At 54.2% G+C, this 22,280-nt stretch overlaps 1 protein-coding gene across 2 annotated transcripts; it reads left to right on the plus strand.

Moving 5' to 3' along the window:
* Window positions 1–1,299: 1,299 nt before the first annotated feature.
* TNNI1 (troponin I1, slow skeletal type) lies at window positions 1,300–20,613 on the plus strand. 2 transcript variants are annotated; one of them, XM_074977424.1, is made up of 8 exons: window positions 1,300–1,318; window positions 7,897–7,931; window positions 9,297–9,338; window positions 12,639–12,770; window positions 14,271–14,360; window positions 16,342–16,518; window positions 19,348–19,458; window positions 20,034–20,613. In XM_074977424.1, exons 4-7 carry the CDS (start codon window positions 12,645–12,647, stop codon window positions 19,453–19,455), a joined length of 501 nt encoding a protein of 166 aa, XP_074833525.1. In that variant the 5' UTR covers window positions 1,300–1,318; window positions 7,897–7,931; window positions 9,297–9,338; window positions 12,639–12,644; the 3' UTR covers window positions 19,456–19,458; window positions 20,034–20,613. The 2 variants fall into 2 exon arrangements, with proteins under 2 accessions (XP_074833525.1, XP_074833524.1); XM_074977423.1 differs by lacking the exon at window positions 1,300–1,318 and adding an exon at window positions 1,847–1,965.
* Window positions 20,614–22,280: the final 1,667 nt, after the last annotated feature.

The raw sequence follows: 22,280 nt of genomic DNA on the forward strand, positions 1-22,280 counted from the left end.
AGACCCCGGCTAACCCAGCCCTGGCTCCCCACACAGCTCTGCCGGTGCCCCTCACTCCCACCCCACGTCCCCCGCTAGCCCAGCCCCAGGCTACTCTCAGCTCTGCTGGCATCCCTCACTCAGCAGCTGCAGGCCCTGCTAACAGCATGCTTGTCCCAGTGTACGTCACCAGTTGATATGGTGCCCTGACTCCCTGCTCTCTCATCCGGCCCCCATCTGAGCTCTGCCAGAGTCCTGCAACCTGGGCCTCCCTCAGCCCCGTCTGAGTCCATCCCAAGGGAAATGCCCGCAGACGCTGGGTGTGACGGGGCAATCTGGTTTCGTCTTTGAACTCAGCCTTCCCTGGGCTGCTCGGTTTGCCAGCACCCCAGGGGCTTTTGGGGCACTGTGCGGAGAGCTGAGCTCAGATGCACCCCAAGGGTGGGAACGCTGTTTTGAACCCTGGGCTAAGGCTGTGCCCTAGCTGATATGTGCACTGCATAGGCCAGTGTGCCAGGGATTGGGAAAAGGCACAGAGGGGTTGCCCTGTTAATCCACGTCAGTAAAATCACCTAAGGTCCTTACAAAGGTGCTTACAAAGGCAGTTTTTCTGCCCTGGGTGTTAAGATCTCCCCATTAGACTCTGACAAAGGCTCACATCCCCCCGTCTGATCTGACTTGTTTTTTCTCTTCTGAATAGTACTGGTGATACTGGGCCATTTCCACCTTGCTGAATAGACCTTCTCAGCTCTGGCCCTCCTTGTTACTGGGACCCCCCTCTTTAAATACCCCTCTGAAACCACCCCCTCACTCATGCATCTGATGGAGCAGGTCTTTGCCCATGAAAGCTTATGCTCCAAAATATCTGTTAGTCTATAAGGTGCCACAAGACTTCTTGTTGTTCTCAAAGCTACAGACTAACATGGCCACCTCTCTGATACTGAGGTCCTGCAGCACCTGAAAAATTAACACTTTTATTTTGGCGTAAGCGTCACTGGGCTGGAGCCCACTTGGTCAGCTGTTGTGTAAGAGCTATCCGTCTGTCCAGCCAATTCATTCACCATTGCTCTGTCTGTCCGTCTGCAAAACACCAGGTCCTTGTTATGGACACATCTGTGTGGAGTGTTTCTGCAGCACACCCCCTGCGAATGCCTGTGCATGTGCATACAGTGGGCGGTCAGTCTCTCTGCGTGTGGTGCTTATGTGAGTACAGTGAAAACAGGTTTGTGCACACATGGCCCTGGTGGGTTTATGAGTGTGTGTCCCGGGGGATTTCTGCTCGTCTTGTTGGTGATTCCTGTCCTGCAGGAGGCTCTCTGGTGAATCCCTCTGAGCTCTCGTAAGTCAAAATAACCCCTCACTGCAGGTCTGCTGGGGCGTTTTATCCCTGCTCAGCCGCAGGGCTCTCCAAAGCCAAAACGTGAGTCTGAGGCGCGTGGGCCGGAGTCAGCACTGCACTGTGTCGGTTGCACATGGGTGTCGTTCCTTGGACCTGGTGGGGAAGCGGGTTCACTGTGTTTGTGAGCACATCACTAGTGCTTAAGCCACGTGCGTGGCTGGTGTACATTTGTATTTTGTGGGCCTCTGACTGCTGCCAATCAGTAGAGCTGCACCAGTTTGAAGGATCTGAAACCCCAGCCCAGGGCATGTGTGACGTGTACCTGTGCAGGAGTGTGTCAGTGCACAGCACCGGGGCTACATAATGTGTGTCCCTGGGGGGGGAGTGGTGTGGGTGCTTAGCTGCGGGGGGAGGGTTTATGCCCTCGGCTTGTGCACAGAGCGTGTGGTGATCTGTGCGTGTGCCCCAGTGTGTGGTGTGCGTGTGTCTGCAGTGAGCCTACGCGTATAAAAGGGTGAGATCTCCCTGCTCTATTTTTACCGGCCAGTTGCAGTCAGGCTCGGATTTAATACTCTCATCCCTTCCCTATTCCCTGGCAGTCTGCAGCTTTCCAGCTTCCAGCCTCCTCTCCGCCTGTACTGTACGAGGTAAGGGGCTGCCGGCAGGGTCAGCCTGGCCCATTCCCCCGCCCCATGGATTGGTTGGGTCATGCTTCGGCACCTGGGGGCTGGGAGAGGAGATTTTTACCCCTTCGCACTAGCCTTAGCTAGACTAATTGTGCTGGTGGCCAGTGTGTTGGTGGGCTAGGACCAGCAGCTGGAATTGTGCCATCTCCTAGGAAGAGATTCAGGCTCCAGGGGTGGGTAGCTTAGAAATGCCTATAGATCTGTCCTCTCTCCCTCGAGCTGGCTGTCTAAACGGACGCCGAGACACTGGTTGATACAGAGGAGTCGCCTCAGGCCAGGCACTTTCCTTCAACAGCGTTTTATCCCTTCTCAGGGGATCTGTGCCCATGAAAAGCTAATCAACTTCTGTCCCTCCTGCCAAGCCCGGTGCCCACTGCTGTAGTTCACAGGGGCCCTGCGGATCAAGGTGGGGGTAACCTTCCACAGCTCCTGAGTGACATCAACGCCTGGGCCCTGGAGACCTTAAAAGAGCCCAAGTCAGTGCCAATGGGACTTAGGGTTCCCGTTGGGGGGGGTGGGGGTCTGTAGAGAATGTGGCCCCAGGTGTAAGTCGAGGTGGTTGCTCCAGACTGGCTCTTTTGAATGGTCTACTTTGCTAAGGGCTCTTGAACTCTGAAACCAAATGGCACTTAGCTATTCCATTGCTGCCTGGTCCCTGGGAGGCAGGTATGTCCCACTGGCCACGCAGGGAGATGAGCAGCAGAGGGGTCTAAAACCTTCTGTCTCCCTTGATGGATGAGTTGGACAAAGCATCACAGGGCACTGGCTTGCCAAGCTCTTTGTTTTAAGGCTCTATTCCCAGCACCCCCTATTCAGGGCAGGATTTGCTTCAAGATGCACCTTTGAGACAGCTGTCAGTCACACACAGCTGTTGGGAGGTGTGTGCGTGGGGGGGTCGTGTGTTGGTAAGAGTGTGTGTCTTGTGTTGGGCTTGTCTGGTTGTCAATGCCTGTGTGTTTGTCTCCTTCCAGCTAGGTGAGGTTAAGGAGTTTGGTGTTTCCCAAACCTTCCCTGGGAAGAATTCTCCTGTAGAAACTGAATTTGAGGAGCTATCTCATTTCATGATTTTCCTAGCAAGCATTTGGGATAATTAGGGCATCCATTCCACTGGGCACAGGAATCTAGTCCAAAATTTACCAAACACTGGTCTTGTAGCCCTATCAGACAGATGGAGGATGGAGCCATAAAACTATTGCCTACGGTCAGGGCTCCCTCTAATTTTTTTCCATCCACGTGCAGAATAAATTTTCTTATGCGCATTAACACACATATGGATGTACACCACCAGTAAAAACACAGGCTGCCAGCTGTGAGCGCTTTGTTCATCAGCTGGGTGGCATTGGTGTCTCGCCTGAGCAGCTGCCCGAAGCACTCAGGTTACAGGGAACTCTGCCCACAATACCCCATAAAAAGGTAGGTCACTTTAGGAGCAGAACCAAACCTGGCTCTCTGAGCCCAGCTGAATATGGCTCTGCAGGAAGTGCTGACTCTTGCTGCATCTTATGGGCTAGCCAACCACGGGTGCAGTCTGCATGAAGATTCTGATTTCTGGCTGCCAAATGGGAGCCATCAGAGCCTGAGAATAATCTTTCCCTAAAAATTGATTGACCCCAAACCCCTGGGTCACGGCCTTCTGCAGGCTCAGGTTTCTGGCTGAATCTGGTGGTTATGGGGAATCTATGGGGCCTGATTGCCCTCTCCGTCACTTTAGTGTTAATTCAAAGACACTCCATCAAAGTCAATGAAACTACACGGATGTCAAACTAGCGTGAGAGTTCTATAGGCTTTTTTGAAGTGGTATGAATCCAATCTGCTGACACCCGTCTATCAGGAACAAATATAGATTTAACCCTTATACTCCAGTTCAGAGAAAGGTAAGTGATGTCTAAAAAGACCTCAAGAGACTCGCCTGCCTCCTCCAGATATTTTCCGAGGCCGGGATGGAGGGTGCTGAGATCCAGACACTTTGCTGTATCAAGGGAAAGCTTCTCTTGGGTGTACAAGTTCTAAACCAAGATGGAACTGATACTGCCTTGAGCTAAAGTCAATGGGAATGGCGTAAACCCACGTAAACCAGGGTTAGAGCTGACTTAAAGGAGATAGAGTTTTGGATGAACAAGTATCTAATTATTATGATGTCAAGCCAATTACTAGAGGTGGGACTGATGAGGAATGGGAGCCAGCCACTTGCTTCCGAGTCTTGCTGAATGCAATTAATATGTAATAAGGGGTCTGTTTGCATTCCCATGATTGCAGCTGCTATATTAATGTGTGGGTGGGGGTCTAGGCAGAGGTTTTCAGCCAGTGTACTGAGAACTTTCCAAGCGTGCCATGAAATTTCAGCAATTTCCCCTCCCCGGGGCTCTTTGTAGAGCTGCCGCAGGGGGAACTTGACGACCCTACCACTCCAGCTGGGGCTCAAGCAGCAAGGCTGCCTGAGTTCCAGCTGATGCGGGGTCGGTCAATTTCCCTCTGCGGGGACTCTTTGCAGAGCCACTGCAAAGGGAAATCCTGACCCCCACAGAAGCCCGTTTGCACTGGGAGGCAGCTGAAATGCTGCTTCCTGGCCTGAACCAGCTGGTGGGGAGGCCTCATCACAGCTCCAATGGGCTGGTGCGGCGAGGACCCTGCTCTCTGGGGCTGCCTCCTCCCCCCTGGAAGTCATCGAGTAACCTCTGAAATTTTCAGCGGTTACTCAATTCCTCAACATCCCCGGCACGGTGCACATTCACTTGTCTGCCTTTTCGTCCACCTGTTGAAGCCAGTGGATCTGTGGTGGATTTGAAACGTTAACACATTTGATCCTTGTTCAGCCTGTTGCATGCACTCCTGTGTTGCAAACCTCTCTAGTAAGACCGTAACTGCAGTAAATGTAAGTCAACGTGACGTTTACGAGCAATCAATTCAGCTGGAAAAAGTAGGTGTGCCATGGAATTGTTTGTCTCATTGAAGTGTGCCGTGTCACTGACAAGGTTGGGAAGCGCTCCTCCAGTGGCTGAGTGTCAGAGGAGATGGATTTTATTCCTGGTTTTACCATTGATGTATTTTTTGGGGAAGTCGCTTCTTTTCTCTTTCCCATCCCCAGTTCTTTGGCTGTCTAGCACCTATATCTATTGCAAGCTCTTTGGGACAGTGACTGTGTATCCACAGTACATGGTGCAATGGGGATCTCTCAGCACTGGTGCAATATAAAGAGTTACTCATCATAATGTGGCATTAAAATGATTCGCCAATACTCTTTCTGATCTGATCCCAAATCCACTTCCCTTGCAGTTGTTATGACCCTCCTTGTGCTTGTTTCCTGGGTGAGCACAAAGGATACCCCAAGGCAAGCGCAGAGCTATTGAGAAAACTAAGCTGGGGACGTCAAAAGGATTTCCTGGATCAGAACAAAATGCTCAACCATTGAAAAAGTTCGCGGAACAAAAGTTCCTGAAAGTTTCGAACTGGAAATGTCAGCACAGAAAACACTGACGTCTTCAGTCGAAATGAAACCATTTGACTCTTCCAAAGACAAAAATGACTTGGTTTGGAAACAACAGTTCAAAATAGGCTTTTTCCATTTCCCTTCTCCCAATCGGAGAACCAAAAAGCGTTCCCAGACTGACATTTTGCTGCAGAAAATACAGGATTTGTTAACGAAAAATCCATGGGAACTTTGATCTGCTCTCGTCCTCTGGCCTAAGTGGCAGGTACTATGTTATTTTTGTTTATAATTCATATTACCATAGTGCCATGGACCAGAACAAAGCAACGGTCCCTGTCCCGAGCAGCTTACAATCTCAGCATGTCAGGAAATTGCAAGTCGCTGGGGATGGATGGGGGAGTACAAGGAGACAATGAGACAGGATGGTTCAGTGCAGATACGTTGGTTTCTGCACACCACCAGCCTGTTGTTGAGTTTTCTGTAGGCGTTCCGGCAAAGGAGAGCTCTGACGAGGCCATTTTGCTGCTGCTCTGGAGAGGTGAGGTGCTCCCTTGGTAAAAGTCTAGGGCAGGGATGAGCAATTAGTTGGAGATAGTTTGCCTGGATTAGCCTCCAGTGGGCCTCCAGATTTTTATGTACCTGCATGTCTGCATGTACAGCTGCTTGCAGCTTCCATTGGCTGCAGATTGCTGTTCCTGGCCAATGGGCACAGTGGGAAGCGGCACGGACCAGGATGCGGATTTCCTCAGCTTCCGTTGGCCAGGAATGGCAACCTGCAGCCAATGGGAGCTGCAAGTGGCTGTACCTGCAGACGTGCAAGGAAATAAGGCACCAGCCCTGGCAAACTGTATCTGTCCCATGGGCCATGTAGTGCCCACCCCAGGTCCAGGGAGCGAGGGGGGAACTGAGGGGAAGTCGCCCATTTTAAGCAGATGGCAGAGAAATTTCAAATTTGTACTTGTGGCTCCTCATCCCTGGGCTCCTGATTCCCAGGGTCTGTACTGCCAACCCGACCTGCTGGTGTTTAGAACTGGGAATACGGAAGAGCTGCAGAGAAGTGACCTGCTCAAAATGAGCTGCAGCTGCAATTTGGAATAATGGCTCCGTTTGGGGGAAAGTCTGCGCTGTTCCTGGACAATCCGAAACCAGGCCAAGAGGCCAGTTTTCCAACCAGCTTCGTTACAGCCCTCCCTCTTTCTGCCCTGCCTTTATCTCGGAGATACTTGGCTAATGGAGCTGCCCAGCCCATTAATAATGGCTTTCAAAGATGCAGGGGAAATGCGCCACTGCTCTCTTTATCAGGTGTCTGCTCTGCTTCTGGTTAGCTTCTCTGTCTCCTTTGTGCTCAGAGGCCTCCACTGGGGCTGTGGCCCTGCAATCTGGAAAGCAGCCTGAGAGGGGGGCTTGCAAGGGGACAGGAAAAGCAACAGGATGGAGGCAGGAGGGGCTTTTCCCCCAGCAGCTGTTGGTGGGGGTGAGGCTGGAATTTTACGCCTGCAACCAGAACTGTTTGGAAAATGTGTATCTGAGCCATGGGTTTTATTCCCACCCGCCCTTTGTTCACGGCCTCGTGGGGCAGCTTGGCCAGAGACATCTCCGCTGATGGAGCAGGATGTCTCTCGTGGATGTTCGAAGAGACCATGCAAAGCCATCGTGCAGTCAACTATCTGCCAGGAGTGGGGGTCTCCGCAGGCAGGGAAGGGCGGGAGGGACAGGGGGAGCGGCACAGCCCTGCACAGGAAGCACCAGGGTCCTGTTTAGCGCTGGGCTTGGTGCATTGGTCTCATCCCGTCAGGAGCTGAGGGCCTGCTGAGATGCAGGCCAGGGTGTCTCCAGGGCAGTTTGCTGAGCAGTGAAAAGTCCTGGTTGCGTCCCTGGAGCACAGAACTCAAATACAGACTCTGGGGCCAGCTGGGGCACTAGAGGCGGCAGCTCAGCTGGAAACACAGGTGGCCACCTGAACAAGGCACGTTGTTACTGCAGCTCAGGGACTTCTGCACGACCCCCAATGCAACTGTAACACGCACGCCTAGGGGCGTGGGTCTCTGTCCCATGTCCACCACCTACCAAAACAACGACTCTCCTTTACAGCTGCAGCTGAGAGGCAGCCGGCTTTTGGCTCAGACTGGAGAGGTTCATCCACTAATTGCCAGAGGTCCCAGGTTTGTGGGTGCATCCTGACCCGCTGCCCCTGCGATCTCTGCACACACAGCTTTGTCTGTGCACCACAGTCCTGACCTGCTGCCCCCAGCTCTGGCAGCATCTGCTCTATCCACAGCTCTCTGGCGTATCCCAGTCCTGGGCTCCTCTCATATACGCCTTAGTTCTAGCCAGAGCTCAGCTCTGTGAAAGCTCCTTAGTCCTGGCTCTTTGGTAAGCGCAGACTGGGAATTGTTCCCATGCATGGACGTTGGCTCACGTTTCGATTCCTCGCGATTGATCATTTCGCTTTCGGGTGATTCCAGGTGCAGAATCAGCCAGCACAATGCCAGAACCGTAAGTAGCAATGCTTCCTCCGGCTTTTTGCTGAACTCTCTGGAGCTTCAGGCTTCTCGGGGAGTTGCGGGAGAGACCTGACTCGGCTCTGACCGGCAGCAGGGTGGGAATGCATGCCAGAGTATGCTGCAAGTGCAGGCTTCTAGCACTGGAGCTAAAAGAGGGAGCAGACTGATCACAGCCTTTGCTGGCTCAGCCACTAGAGGGTGGCAGATTTTCGCACTCTGCTACCACAGGCTTTTGCTTCGGCTTTGTGCGAAAATGGTCCAGCTTGGGAGGGAAGCTTGTGAAATATGTGGAGATAATTGTCCACAGAGCAGCTTGAGTTTTGGTGCCTGGCCAACCTTTTACACTCATAATTTACACTCATAACTCACCCATTTCCAACCCCCAACATTTTCACATTTCTTCCAAGTTTTGACTGTCCATATTCCACACTTCACCTCAGCAAAGAGCAGTTTCCCAAACCACAAAATGTCCACACATGGGGAATCTCCATGTGTTTTGATGCAAACTTTGCACCCGTCAAACTGCCCAAAGAAACTATGTATTTGCACATATGACAATAAATTACACAAGTTTTCACCAAAGTCAGAATCTCTCCCATGCTCCACAGCTACGAGCAGCCAGGAATCAAAGCACAGAGCCAGCTCCGGCCCTTGAGTAGTGATTCTGCGCCTGTGTCACAGACAGGCACTTATACCTGTGGTTCAGATAATGGCATGTGTTCGCACATGAATTGTGTGATCTCATGATTACTAGATGTCAGGCTCCTCGGTCTCATCCACAACCCTGCCTCCGATTTGCAGTGTAATTTCGAGCAAGTCAGCTTCCCTGTGCCTCCATTTCCCTACGTGTAAAATGGGTTTAATATCACTTACTGTATGTGGGTGCTGTGAAGTTTGCTTAATGCTATTTATTACCGTGGGTTGCTTGAATTAAAGATTTCAGACACGTGCATCTCTTTACCATTGCTTTACAATTCTAATAATGTATATGTAATGCCTCACTATCTAAATGTTGGATCATAACTGACATAAACTGGTGTAGCTCCATCAATTTACACCTAGAAAGATTCTGGTACAAAGAAATACAAGGCTGTGGCACATTTTGCATACAGCAGCAGAGTCCACCTGTAACCTTTAATTGCATCGGTTCTCTGAGCGGCTCTTGTTGTCTGTCTATTGATTGTTTTGTTTTGTTTTTTTTCCCTCCCTCTTTCTTCTACTTGAATGAACAACTGCAGGGAGGTAAGTGCGCCTGGACTTTTCTTCTTTTTTTCGGCCTTCAGCGATCTCCACCTTGATGTTCATTTTCTGCAATAAGTTTGCATTGCAAATGTCTTTTCGTTTGTCCTTTTGCTTCGTAGAGAAAGTCCAAGATCACAGCCTCGCGCAAACTGCTGTTGAAGGTGAGTCCCTTTGGGCCTATTCTGTTAGAGAGAGTTTAAGTCAGGGCTGGTTAAAAGCATCAGTGATGAAACATGTTCTCAACATTTCCCTGACTAGACACCTCCTTTCTCACTAGCCAAAGGGTTTATGGAAAGAAAAGCTCAGCTGTCCTCTGGAGACGGGCAGGCTCTGGGTTTTTGAAGATGCCAGCCATGTTCACACCATCCTAGAACCTGTAGCAACCCATCAGTTGCTCAGGACTTCACAGTTAGAAATGTAACACTCCTCATCCCCAAGTTATCAGTATGGATTGAACCTGGGACCTTTTGCACTGAAAATACAGGTCTACATCACCACCAGCCATATCAGCAGACTCTTGTGCAGACCAGCCACTGCAGGGGAGCAGGGGGCACACTCTGCCAGTGTGTCGCATGTATAGGGTTGGCAGAATTTGATTTTTATTGTTTGTGATGGATAATATCAATGTTTATTTTTAAAGCCTTTTTGATTTTGTTTTTCTCAATTTACATTTCCACAGTTGTAGGAAATGTGGGGGGCGGGCAGAACACGGGGGGGGGGCTCGGACAACAATGATTTAAGGACAATGGACACTGAATTTCAAACTGGTGTAATGCTTTATTCCTGTTAAAACACTAATTTGGGAACATTGCTTCCAAATGTACAAATCAGGCTCACAGGGAGCATCTGCCTGCCTTTGCCTGTTGGTAGAAACTTAGTGATTGTAAATGGAAATGTTTTTCGTCAGTTTGTGAGTGTGCGGTGAAATCAACAGTGACTGTTACCAGTTTGCCCATTACTCTGGGGTGTGCTCCTTTAGCTGGGGTTACTTTTATGTGGGTGGGTGGGAAGGGTATAAATCTATCTGCATGCTGCTTGTGTTACTTGTGCTCATGTGGAGCTTTGCTTCTCTCTTCAGCTGGTTGCCTCCCCATGAAGCCACCCCGCAGGATCTAGGTTCCCCGGGACCATTTCTTCCCACCCTAGAATCAGAAGAACACACCCCTCACATCCACTACCCCAGCACTCCTGAAAGGACACAGCACTCACAAACTGACCCCTGGCGTCAGCAGGCTGGTTTGCACAGCAGTGCCGAGCTGGGACCCTTGTGTGCCCTTGGAGTCCAGGGGCTGGGTTTAACCAGCACTTTAAGCTGCCACCCTCATGTGCCCCTAGTTTCAGCACCTCCCCGTCCCCTCTTTTACACCACAACTGTTCTGCTAGTGATCCACTTGATGGGCAAATCCCACAGGCTTTTTGAGTGCTATGGAGATCTTTAGCTTAGGTACAAGGGGCATTGTTGCAAAGAATGAGGAAGCCAAAACAACACCTCCGAGGCGGAAACGGGGAGAGAAAAAGAGAGAAAAGCAACCAGCTTAACTATGGCAGTCATGTATTTCCAGGTCGTAGCCATACCAGGGAAGTCAAACAAAACAGTTACAGTACGAAATCTAACTTCAGTCTGATTATAAACGTTAGGGCTCGAAAACCGGAACTGATCACATATGGAAGGGTCAGGAGGTTCTAAAGTAAACCCTCGAGTTATGCAGGGGTTGCATTCCTGCAACCCCCCTGTAACTCAAATTTTCGCCTCTTGTTCCTGGCTCCCCTCCACTGGCTGGAGCCGGGAAACTGACCAGGACTGCTGTCCTGCTAAGTTTCCCAACTCTGCAAGGGGAGCTGGGAGCCAGACTGCTGCCTGGTTTCCAGCTCCCTGCCACTTGGGGGACCGGGAAACTGACCAGCTCATGGCTGGTGAGCGTCCTGGGTCTCCTAAGCCACGGGGAGCTGGGAAGCAAGGAACACAATCCCATATAACTGGAGGGTTTACTGTACCTAGAGAGAGAGAGGAAGAAAGAAAGGGACCTCACCACTCCCTGAAGCTTGAACTGATCGGGGTTCCCACTTGGTGATGGGAGCTGGCGGTCCAGAGTTTTGGAGACAGGTAGAACAAAGCCCCCAACATGACTGGCACGGAGAGGATGAAGTCCCAATGGAACTGATGCTGAGTTTAGATGCCAGAACAAGTTACTGGAACATGCCAGGTGGTTTTCTAGGGAACCAGCAATGGTTTGAGAAGGAACAGTAGTTTTGTTAGGGATAAACAGACAGTTAAAAGGAGCAATCAAAAGTGGCTCTGTATAGGGTAGACAATAGACAGGGCTCATTCCCAGCTATGGGTGGGGCTCCTTTGAGGGTGCTCTCAATACACTGAGGCAGTTTCAGTGCATTGGATACCAACAGCGGATTTAGTACTCAAATTGGCCTGATCCTCACTGCTCTGGGTGTGGGCAGGCGTTGGTTCCCTCGCATCAGAAGCGGAGATTTCCGACTAGGCAGTGCTCGCCTGCTTTCGTACCCCAGAATTCAGTGCAGTTTGTGCTTTTCTCCATTCTGTATGCCAGTGGAGCTGCCTTCTGCGCTCCTAGCCCGGACACAGATGAGGCTGGGGAGCTTCCTCAGTCCAGTCACCCTGGGTGGTGGGATTTAAGTGTGTCCAACGCTGCCGGTTTTGGTCAAGCTGAGGCCCCAGGTGGGGCCGGGGGTGGGGGGAAAGGGGGCGCTTCCATTATTGTTATCAGCTGGTTCCCCAAAAACACAGAGCTGGCAGGTACCACAACAAAAATTGAACCCTTCCAAGCTGGCGGCACTCAGACCACTGATAAGGCCAAGTGAAATCCATTCCCCAGCCTGAGCAAGGAGGCGTCATGTGGTAGAGGTCCCTGGTTTTACTCCTTACAAGTTCAGCCCCGCCTACTAAAGGGACTTGCACTGGGTTTCCCGAGGCAAAGGGCACTTACTATCCTCAGGAAGCAGGTGCTGCCGCTCCCTCCTTGGTGAACAACAGTACAAATAACCGGGTCTGTGCCAGTGGTGCAGCAGGCCCCTGGCAGACAAGACGCGGCACTGGGGAAAGGTTTCTGCTAAAAGGGGAAAACAAATGCCCGGCTGTGTGTGTGTCAGCAGTGGCAACTCCATGGAAAGCAAGAAAGTCTCTGAACCAGACACGTGGTCCACCCTCTCCCACTCCTCCCTGCAGCTCTGCCGCTCCCTTCCTCCCTGGTTTATCGCTCCCCAGGGGGTCCTTTTCCTCCCGCCCCCAGCAGCGCCTCACCCCACTGGATTGCAGACAAGAGGGGTGGGGTGTGGGGAACATGTCAGTTCTCTGTCCCGCACCGGACCCATGCTGAGCTGGATGTTGGTGTGCTCTTCGGTAGCCGTGTTCCCCTGGCGGGCTGGGGGCGACCGGGGGGCCTGTGGCACAGGAATCCGCTCAGACTATTGCCTGCTGTGTGCTCTAGAGTTTGATGCTGGCCAAAGCCAAGGAAGAATGGGAACACGACCAAGTGGTCAAGCAGGGGGAGAAGGAGCGCTACCTGGCTGAGCGGATCACACCGCTTCGGACCAGTGGGCTGTCCTTCAACCAGCTGCAGGTATGCGCCAACGGGGACCTGCCTGAGGTCTGACAAGAGTTTGGGTCTCCACCCTCTTCTTTACAGCTGAGGCGGGGCTTCTCCAGTTATTTGTGGTTGGGTCCCCCTGGCAGGGTCCATAGGCAGTGGAAGGTGAATCAGCCCAGTGGTATCGAGGTACAGGGGAAGGTGGCTTCCCTGGGCCACAGGAATTTCAGGGCTGGTGACATGGAGACTCACCACCACTGCTGGGGGCACCATGAACGTCCTGCCTGCTAAAATATTTGGATGCCGGTAGCCCGTCCGCAGCAAGGCCTCTCCCCCAGCCTAGAGGGAGGGGCTACTGAACCCAGCAACCAACTGATTATGGGGGCAACAAATGAGAAAACGGGTGGGGGTGCAGGTCACAAGGGTAAAATGAGGAAACCAGAAGGGGACACTGAGCAGCAAATCCTGGACAATGCCACTGCTCTTCAAAGCCAGCCAGGAACGCCACCCAGAGGAACTCTGCTCAGATGTGGGAGTCAGGCATTTCCAGCAGATCTAGAGAGTTGTTATTCCCCTCTGCTCGCCACTGGCGAGGCCACGTCTGGAGTATTGTGCCCAGTTCTGGGCTCCCCAGTATAGAAAGGATGTGGACGTATTGGAGAGGGTTCAGCGGAGGGCCACAAAAATGATTAAGGGGCTGGAGCACAAGACCTATAAGGAGAGGCTGAGGGATTTGGGGTTATTTAGTTTGCAGAAAAGAAGACTGAGGGGTCATTTAATAGCAGCCTTCAACTTCCTGAAGGGGGGCTCTAAAGAGGATGGAGAGAGGCTGTTCTCAGTGGTGACAGGTGGCAGAACAAGGAGCAACGGTCTGCAGTTACAGAGGGGGAGGTGTAGGCTGGATATTAGGAAAAACTCTTTCCCCAGGAATAGTAAAAAAGAGGAAGCTGTGCTAGTCTATACACTATCAAAACAAAAAGCAGTCAAGTAGCACTTTAAAGACCAGCAAAATGGTTTATTAGGTGAGCTTTCGTGGGACAGACCCACTTCTTCAGACCACTTCTTTGGTCTTCTTTGGTCTGAAGAAGTGGGTGTGTCCCATGAAAGCTCACCTAATAAACCATTTTGCTAGTCTTTAAAGTGCTACTTGACTGCTTTTTCTTTCCCCAGGAGGTGGTGAAGCACTGGAATGTGTTACCTAGAGAGGTGGTGGAATCTCCATCCCAAGAGGTTTTTAAGTCCCAGCTTGACAAGGTCCTGGCTGGGATGATTTAGTTGGGGTTGTCCCTGCTTTGGGCAGGGGGCTGGACTACATGACCTCCCGAGGTCCCTTCCAGCCCAAGGAGTCTATGACAAGGGAGGAGCAGAAAGAGGCCCCACTGTCACAGAGAAACCCCCGTCCCCCATCCGCCTCCTGGTGTCACAGCTGGCCACTTTGGCAGGCTCGCACTTTAAGCAGTGCGGTAGCAAGCCAGGGCTCTGTGGGGTGGCTCAGAGAGCTCATGGCCTGGCCTTTGTGACCTCTTGCTGCAGGATCTGTGCAGGGAGCTGCAGGAGAAGGTGGAAATCGTGGATGAGGAGCGGTACGACATTGAAGCGAAATGCATCCACAACACCAGAGAGGTGGGAGGCAGCTGTGCGTCTTCTGCATCAACCCCGGACCACAGCTGTGGTCTCTGGTTGCTCATTTATGTCTGAGTGAAAGGGGGGTTTGTTCTGGTACCAGATGTGTCCCTCACCCCGGCCATTAGTGAGGGACACATCTGGACACATCTGTTTGTGTTGTAGCAGCAGGGCCAGACAGCCCCTGCAGGCCCCAGGGCCAGGTGGGAGAGGGGCCTGGCTCTGCATGCTGGAAGGGGCGGGGCCAAGGGGAAGGGGTGGGGCCAAGGGGAGGGGCGGGGCCAAGGAAAGTCTACCTGAGTTTGGTGAGGACTGCGGCACTGCCCCTCCTCCCACGCCATGCAGATCAGTGCTACTGGCATGTCAAAGGAGCTCGGAAGGCCAGGCCCCAGGGTAATTGTCTCCAGGGGCTCCCCCATCAGCAGGGCTGCATTACAATCATGTCCAGAGGGCATCCGACCAACGCAGAGACCCCTGGCACCAGGGGCTGCCCAGATGCCATGAGAGAATTCCTGTCCCAGAGAGCTCACATCCTAAGTAGCCATGGGTGGGGGGACTCAGAGCAGGAAGGGAAACTGAGGCACAGAGCAGGGCTGCGTCAGTGGCTCTCAGAACAGATCTCAGGCCTCCTGAGTCCTGGCCCACTGCCCCATCCACCGGAGCACGTCATGTCCCGCTGCCTTCTGCTGGCTGAAAACCTCACACCCCAGCCATTTGGCAAGAAACGCACCACTCGCACGGCTCCCCCAGCCACCCGAGCCAAAGCCCTTCGGCCAGGTTAGTGGCTGCGCTCCAGGCCTGCGCTGCAGAGGCGGGAGGGCCTCTCTGCTCTCCTGGCCCAGCTGCTCGGTGCTTTGTTGGCTGGCGGGTGCCCATCGGTTGGGGCTCTGATGTCTGTACGTTGTCCTGCAAGTGCTGGAGCCTTGCCAGAGCTGGAGGTGCGGGTGCAGCAGCCCTTGCAGGGGCCTGTGCTCCATTTTTCACTGCGGCTACGTCTACACATGAAGCCTACATCGAAGTAGCCTATTTCGATGTGGCGACATCGAAATAGGCTATTTCGATGAATAACGTCTACACGTCCTCCAGGGCTGGCAACGTCGATGTTCAACATCGACGTTGCGCAGCACCACATCGAAATAGGCGCAGCGAGGGAACGTCTACACGCCACAGTAGCACACATCGAAATAAGGGTGCCAGGCACAGCTGCAGACAGGGTCACAGGGCGGACTCAACAGCCAGCCGCTCCCTTAAAGGGCCTCTCCCAGACACACTTGCACTAAACACCACAAGATCCACAGAGCCGACAATGAGTTGCAGACCCTGTGCCTGCAGCATGGATCCCCCGCTGCAGCAGCAGCAGCCAGAAGCCCTGGGCTAAAGGCTGCTGCACACGGTGACCACAGAGCCCCGCACGGGCTGGAGAGAGCGTCTCTCAACCCCCCAGCTGATGGCTGCCATGGAGGACCCGGCAATTTCGATGTTGTGGGACGCGGATCGTCTACACGGTCCCTACTTCGACGTTGAACGTCGAAGTAGGGCGCTATTCCTATCTCCTCATGAGGTTAGCGACTTCGACGTCTCGCCGCCTAACGTCGAAGTTAACTTCGAAATAGCGCCCGACGCTTGTAGACGTGACGGGCGCTATTTCGAAGTTGGTGCCGCTACTTCGAAGTAGCGTGCACGTGTAGACGCAGCCTGCGAGTGGTACTGGGAGCAGGGCAGTGAGTGACCCCGTGGCAGGGGGAGAGCACCCCATCCCAGCACCGCCTCTTCTGCCCGAGGCCCCACCCCCGCATACTCCGGGGAGCGGTTGGATGATACAGCCTAGCCTCCAGCCTCTGCCACTGCAGGGAGCCTGGGGAGCCTGGGGTGGAGCATTGGTGGTCTGAAGCAGGCCTGGGGCCTCCCGCGGCGCAGAGCAGCCGCACCGTACCAGCCACCAGCCTCCTTCCCGGCGGCTCCTTTCTCCCTCCTCCGGCAGATCAAAGACCTGAAGCTGAAAGTGCTCGACCTCCGGGGAAAGTTCAAGCGCCCCCCGCTGCGCCGCGTCCGGGTCTCCGCTGATGCCATGCTGAGGGCCCTGCTCGGCTCCAAGCACAAGGTCTCCATGGACCTCAGAGCCAACCTGAAGTCTGTCAAGAAGGAGGACACGGAGAAGGTGGGTGGTGAGATTCTCCCCTGTGAAAAGGGTCCCCGGGAGGCTGACATAGGACATGGTTGGGGCTTGCACCTTTTGGGGACCCTTGCACGGGGGCATGTGCATTTCATGCAATGGCCCAGTTCTGCTTGCACATATGCTGGCGTGACTCTGGAGTGTCTCCATGACTTCACTTCCCACAGCAGCTCTCTTGCTGTGAACGAGACCTCCCGGGATTTTATGGCCTGGAGGCAGGTGGATGCAGCTGGGGCCGCTTCCCAAGGTCCGTGCAAGGTCCTGATTTACACGGAGTATCAATAGACAGAGAGCCATCCACAGGGTCTGTATATTGGGTCAGCCTTCTAGTTCAGCACTCTGCCCAGGGCAGAGGCCAATGCAAGATGCACCAGAGACAAGAAACCCAAGATGCACCTGGCCCATTGTGGAGTGTTGCACAGGGAGGGAATATTCCCCCTTTGCCCCCTTGCCCAGGGACTCCTGTGGTGATCAGCTCATGTCCTGAAGCAGCAGGTCTGGTGACCTCTGCTCCTTGTCTGTCTCGTTGTGATTGCTCACTAGATCATCTAGCTCCTGCCGGATCACCCTGCTCTGCACTCAGCTCCCCAGGGGTAGACATTCACTGGCAGGGTGGGATGGAGAGGGCAGGTCTGGTACTGGCAACACATGCCCCACCCCCACCCTCCCAGTCCCAAGGGGATCTGTACATTGCAGGATTGGGGCCCTTTCACACTCGTTTCCCAGCTGTAGAATCCCAGAGTCCTAGGGCTGGAAGGGACCTCAGGAGGTCATCTAGTCCAGCCCCCTGCCCAAAGCAGGACCAACCCCAACTAAGTCATCCCAGCCAAGGCTCTATTGAGCTGGACCTTAAAAACCTCTAGGGATGGAGATTCCACGACCTCTCTCGGTAACTCATTTCAATGCTTCACCATCCTCCTGGGGAAAGAGTTTTTCCAAATATCCAACCTCCCCCTCCCCCTCTGTAACTTCAGCCCATTGCTCCTTGTTCTGCCATCTGCCACCACTGAGAACAGCCTCACTCCATCCTCTTTAGAGCCCCCTTCAGGAAATTGAAGGCTGCTCTCAAATCATTCCTTGATCTTCTCTTCTGCAAACTAAATAAGCCCAAATCCATCAGCCTATCCTGATAGGTCATGTGCTCCAGATCCCCAATCATTTTCATCGCCCTCTCCTGAACCCGCTCCAGTGCATCCACATCCTTTCTGTACTGGGAGGTCAGAGGTGGGCAGAACTGGACACAATACACCAGGCGTGGCCTCACCAGTGGCAAGTAGAGGGGAATAATAACTTCTCTAGATCTGCTGGAAATGCTCCTCCTAATGCACCCCAATATGCCATTAGCCTTCTTGGCTACAAGGGCACACTGCTGACCCATATCCAGCCTCTCATCCACTATAGTCCTTTTCTGCTGCACCGTTATTTAGCCAGTTGGTCCCCGGCCTGGAATAGTGCTGAGGATTCTTCCGTCTCAAGTGTAGGACTCTGCACTTGTCCTTGTTGTACCTCATCAGATTTCTTTTGGCCCAGTCCTCCAATTTATGTGGGTCACTCTAGACCTTATCACCACCCTCCTATGTATCTACCTGACCCCTATCTTAGGGCCCTCCAAAAATTTTTGAGGGTGCAATCCATCCTCTCATCCAGGTCATTAATAAAGATGTTGATCAATACTGGCCCTGGAACTGATCCTTGGGCACCCCACTTGAAACAAACCGCCAACCAGACATTGAGACATTGACCACTACCCATTGGAACTGACCACCTAGCCAGCTTTCTATCCATCTTACAGTCCATGGATCCGACCCACACTTCCTTAACCTCTGGGCAAGAATGTTGTAGGAGACTGTATCAAAAGCTTTGCTAATATCAAGGTATATCACACCCATTGCCTTCCCCATGTCCACAGAGCCAATTAGCTCGTCATAGAAGCTAATCAGATTTCTCCTTTCCCAGCCATCTCCATTCTGTACTGACTCTAGGGGCCTCAAACCCTTAGAGAGCCATGCCTCTGCCCTGGGCTATAATTCAGCTTCACACAGAGCAGGTACAGGGAAATGACAGGTCTTAAATGACCCACAGAAAACAGGGAGCTCTTGAAATATCTCTGGGTCGTCCTTGCTCCAGCAGCCAAATGCACAGGCCATTTAGGGTGGGTTATTGCTGACATACGCCTGCACCATGCCAGGTCACCCCAGAGCTACAGGCAATGAGTACAGTGGGGTTTGGGGGAGATGCTATGGGTAAGGCTGTAGAACCTGCTGTCCCCTGTGGTGGCCCCTAGACCACTTACACAGAGGAAGACCAAGTCATCCCTACAGCCTTAGCTGTAGTGTTTAGTGCAAACTGCAGATGTGCCAGCACTAAGCTCCCAAGGACCCAGGTTCAAGTCTGCCTGTGAGTGGCTACAGCTGCCCTGGGGGGTCACTGCTGGAGTGGGTGTTCTGGGGGATGGGGTAGGTCACATATCAAAAAGCCCTGGGGATTTAAGTGTGCTCAGACCTGGAGCAGTTTGTCAGCCAAGACAGAAGAAAAGAACACAATCAACTTCTCCTGGCACAATTTTATACCTGCAACATCTCCATACACCCACCTCCATGAATACACGCCCTCTTCTTGCCTCCACCCACACATTCATACCTGGTCATGCACCGTACCCAACCCGCCCGCCGTGTACGCCCCCTGCTCATGCACATGTACCCATGCCCATGGAATCTGTTGTCCCCCGGCCTCGGAGCTCTGCTCAGGGGCACAAACCCAAGGCTGCCTGGGCTCTGCGTGGCTGGGCCCCCTGAGCCCTGCGTCTCCCTGCAGGAACGCCCCGTGGAAGTGGGTGACTGGCGGAAGAACGTGGAGGCCATGTCCGGCATGGAGGGCAGGAAGAAGATGTTTGATGCTGCCAAATCGCCAACAGGCCAGTGAAAGGTACCGTGTTCTGGACACAGTCAGGCTCTGTGAAAAACCCTCTCAGCCCGGCTGTCTGCATCACAGGCCAGCCAGGGGCCCAGCCCCTCTGCAGCCGTCCGGACTGGCCAGCGCCCCAGGTTTGTATGCGCTGCAGGAGCAGCAGAACTTTGGCAGCTTGTGCCCTCTGAGCTGCTCTGCCCGGCCCCTGCTGCCTGTCTGGAAGCATTTAGAGGGCACCGCCGTGGCTGTGCTACAAGATAGGACAGGCCCCCCTTGCCCGGGCACACGTCAGTGCTGCTCGGAGCCTGGCTGTTTGCTGGCTGCAGCTCCGCCATGGTCTGCCTTGACTCGCTCTTTGGCGGTGCCCATCCTGTAACCAGCGTGTGCCTGCGATTGCACTTCAGGGGAGTGTTCTTTTGCTTGTGGGGACTCGCCCTGATTTCTCATTGTCCGCATAGCTCCTGAGGCAAACCCCTCACTGAGCACGGCTGGCTCCGGCGGGGTGTTCCACCTTCCCCCCAACCCTGTGGGCAGAGTCCAGCTACGCAAACCCGGGGCCGCACGCTGAGTGCAGCTTCTGTTCCGATTCCTAGGTGCTGCCGGGATGGATGCAGAGTCGCCTTCCCCTACTGCCTGCAGCTTCGCCCCCTGCTGCCCCCTGTGTGCCCTCCTCCTGCCTGAGCTGTCGAGCCAGCGTGTACGCAGAAAGCTCCTGGAAAGCTCATCCCGTCTGTGTTAAACCAGCCCCCTGCCCCGGCCTGACACGGCGCAGCCAACTGATCAGCCCAGCTCTGGGTTCCTGTTGTCCCCTGAAATTCCTGGCACGGGGGACCGACCCATTGCATTGCCACGGAGGTGCAGCTGCCTGAAGACCTGTAGCCATTGTGGCCTTGAGTGGCAAGGGTGAGAGCCTCGCCAGCTGTCCTGTGTGAGCCCCAAGCCATGCAGAAAGGCACTGCCCATGCCACATGCCCATGGCGACAAGTAGCTAACACCCCGGGGCCTCAGGCATGCGTGTAACCTTGGAATGCTGCTTGGGACTCTTGAGCTGTCCTCCACCAGCCGCTGCAGACAGCCCAGGGAAGAACCTGCTGCTCTGACCTTTCAGCTCTGATGTGTACAGGACGTGGGATGTAACTGCTCTGTCTCTTTGTTCATTAAAAGACAGTTAGGACAGAGGGGCAGGGTCTGCGCTTCGCTTTATGCTTCTTAGTATTCAGTATGTGCCTGACTTTTGCAGCTGGGGAAGGCAGGGATGGGTGGCTGGAGCGTAAGCAAGAACTAGAGGCAGAGGTTGAGGGGGGGGTCACTGTGCAGGCTCACTCGAGCTTAGAGAGACCTCGGCCTTCAACCACTCCACCCCCCCGTCTCCAGAGCACTCAGCCGTGCCGTGCCCCTCAGCTGTTCCTGCCTTGGCTCGTGGCACTTCAAAGAGCCCCCATCCTAACCTGCAGCAGCCCTGTCTGCGCCAGCCTGGGGGGTTCCCAGCACAGCTCGGGTTTACCCCGGAGCAGCTCTGCCATTCAACCCTGCGTGCAATTCACCCCGCTGGGCCCCACTGAGACGTTACAGCCCCGGCGGGCAGGTCCCGGCACTTGCAGCCCTCAGCAGCACCCTGGCTGTAAGGCTGCACCCTCTGAGTTTGTGCTCATGCAGCCATTGCTCCTGCATCTCCCATGGGCCCCGGCTGTGTCATCCGGCCCCTCATTCCCAGCTCGCAGGAGGCTCTGGGACAACTCACTCAGGTGATCCAGACTCAGGTGCTTCTCCCGCCTCCTGTGGGATCAGGAGCCGGCTACAGCCGCCACCCCTATCGTATGGACAGCCCCACCCTCCCCAGGTGTCGGCACTGTGGAGAAGCGCAACGACCTCTGGGCTAGCCCCAGCCACGCAGATCCTCTAAGAGAGGAGGGCGAAGGGAGCAATTCCATTGGGGTGCAGTGGACTTTAGGGGGCCCGTCCCAGCCCCATATCTGTAGTGCTGCTGAAGTAGGGCAGTAGAACTGCAGGGAGCCCTGATCTGTGGAGCTCCAGGCAGGAGGGGGGCCCAGAGGTTGTAACCAGGGGCATGGAGGTTGTAAGCAAGTGAATGAGTGGGGTGGGAGCAGCCGGGCTGGGAGGAGAAGGAGGGACCGAGCTCTGGGGTAGAGCTGGCAGGGGACTGTGGGGAGTGAGGGCCGAGGGGGCAGAGGAACCAGGCTGGGAAGGGAACACAGCTGAGGGATGGGAGCAGAGATAGGCAGAGACAGCTGGGAGAAAGGAGCTGAGTTGGCGGGGGCGGATCAGGACCGGTGAGGGACAAAGGTGGACTTGTGGGGCAGAGGGGAAGGGGCCCAGCTGGGCACAGGACTGATGTGGGCACAGCTGGGCAGAGGGCGGCTGGGGTACAGAGAGGAGAAGGGCTGAGGTGGGCACAGAAGATCGGGGGACAGCTGGGCTGGGGGGGGCAGAGGGGAAAGTAGCCGAGCTTGGCCCAGGAGTACCGGGGGGGCACAGCGGGGCAGGGTTGATCAGAATAGCAGAGAGAGGAAGGAAAGGCACCTGGGGGCAGGGCTTGCAACCGACCAGGAGCTCCTCCTCGTGGCTCTATCCGAGGGTGGAAAACAAGGCCCCATTAACGGTGCGGACGGGGGCCCGGCATTCCTGTCATCTGGCCTGGCCACACCGCACAATGGCCTCTCTGCACCATAGCAGCCGCCACAGTTCTGACCTTCGCCATTACGTGGCCTCGCAGCCACGGCCACTGTCCCGCAGCAGAAGAGGGCCCAGTGGATGGGCTGGGCCAGTGTTTTATGTGGGTGCAGAATCAGGCCTTAGGGACCTTTCACCCAGCCCTGCTT

The sequence above is a fragment of the Carettochelys insculpta genome, chromosome 26 (assembly GCF_033958435.1).
Source record: "Carettochelys insculpta isolate YL-2023 chromosome 26, ASM3395843v1, whole genome shotgun sequence".
Classification (NCBI taxonomy): domain Eukaryota; kingdom Metazoa; phylum Chordata; order Testudines; family Carettochelyidae; genus Carettochelys; species Carettochelys insculpta.

Excerpts from the sequence above, each read along its gene's own strand:
- TNNI1 (XM_074977424.1), top strand. The coding sequence starts at position 12,645 with ATGCTGGCCAAAGCCAAGGAAGAATGGGAACACGACCAAGTGGTCAAG. Across the intron at positions 14,361-16,341 it reads GCATCCACAACACCAGAGAG|ATCAAAGACCTGAAGCTGAA; the intron begins GTGGGAGGCAGC and ends CTCCTCCGGCAG. Across the intron at positions 16,519-19,347 it reads AGAAGGAGGACACGGAGAAG|GAACGCCCCGTGGAAGTGGG; the intron begins GTGGGTGGTGAG and ends GTCTCCCTGCAG.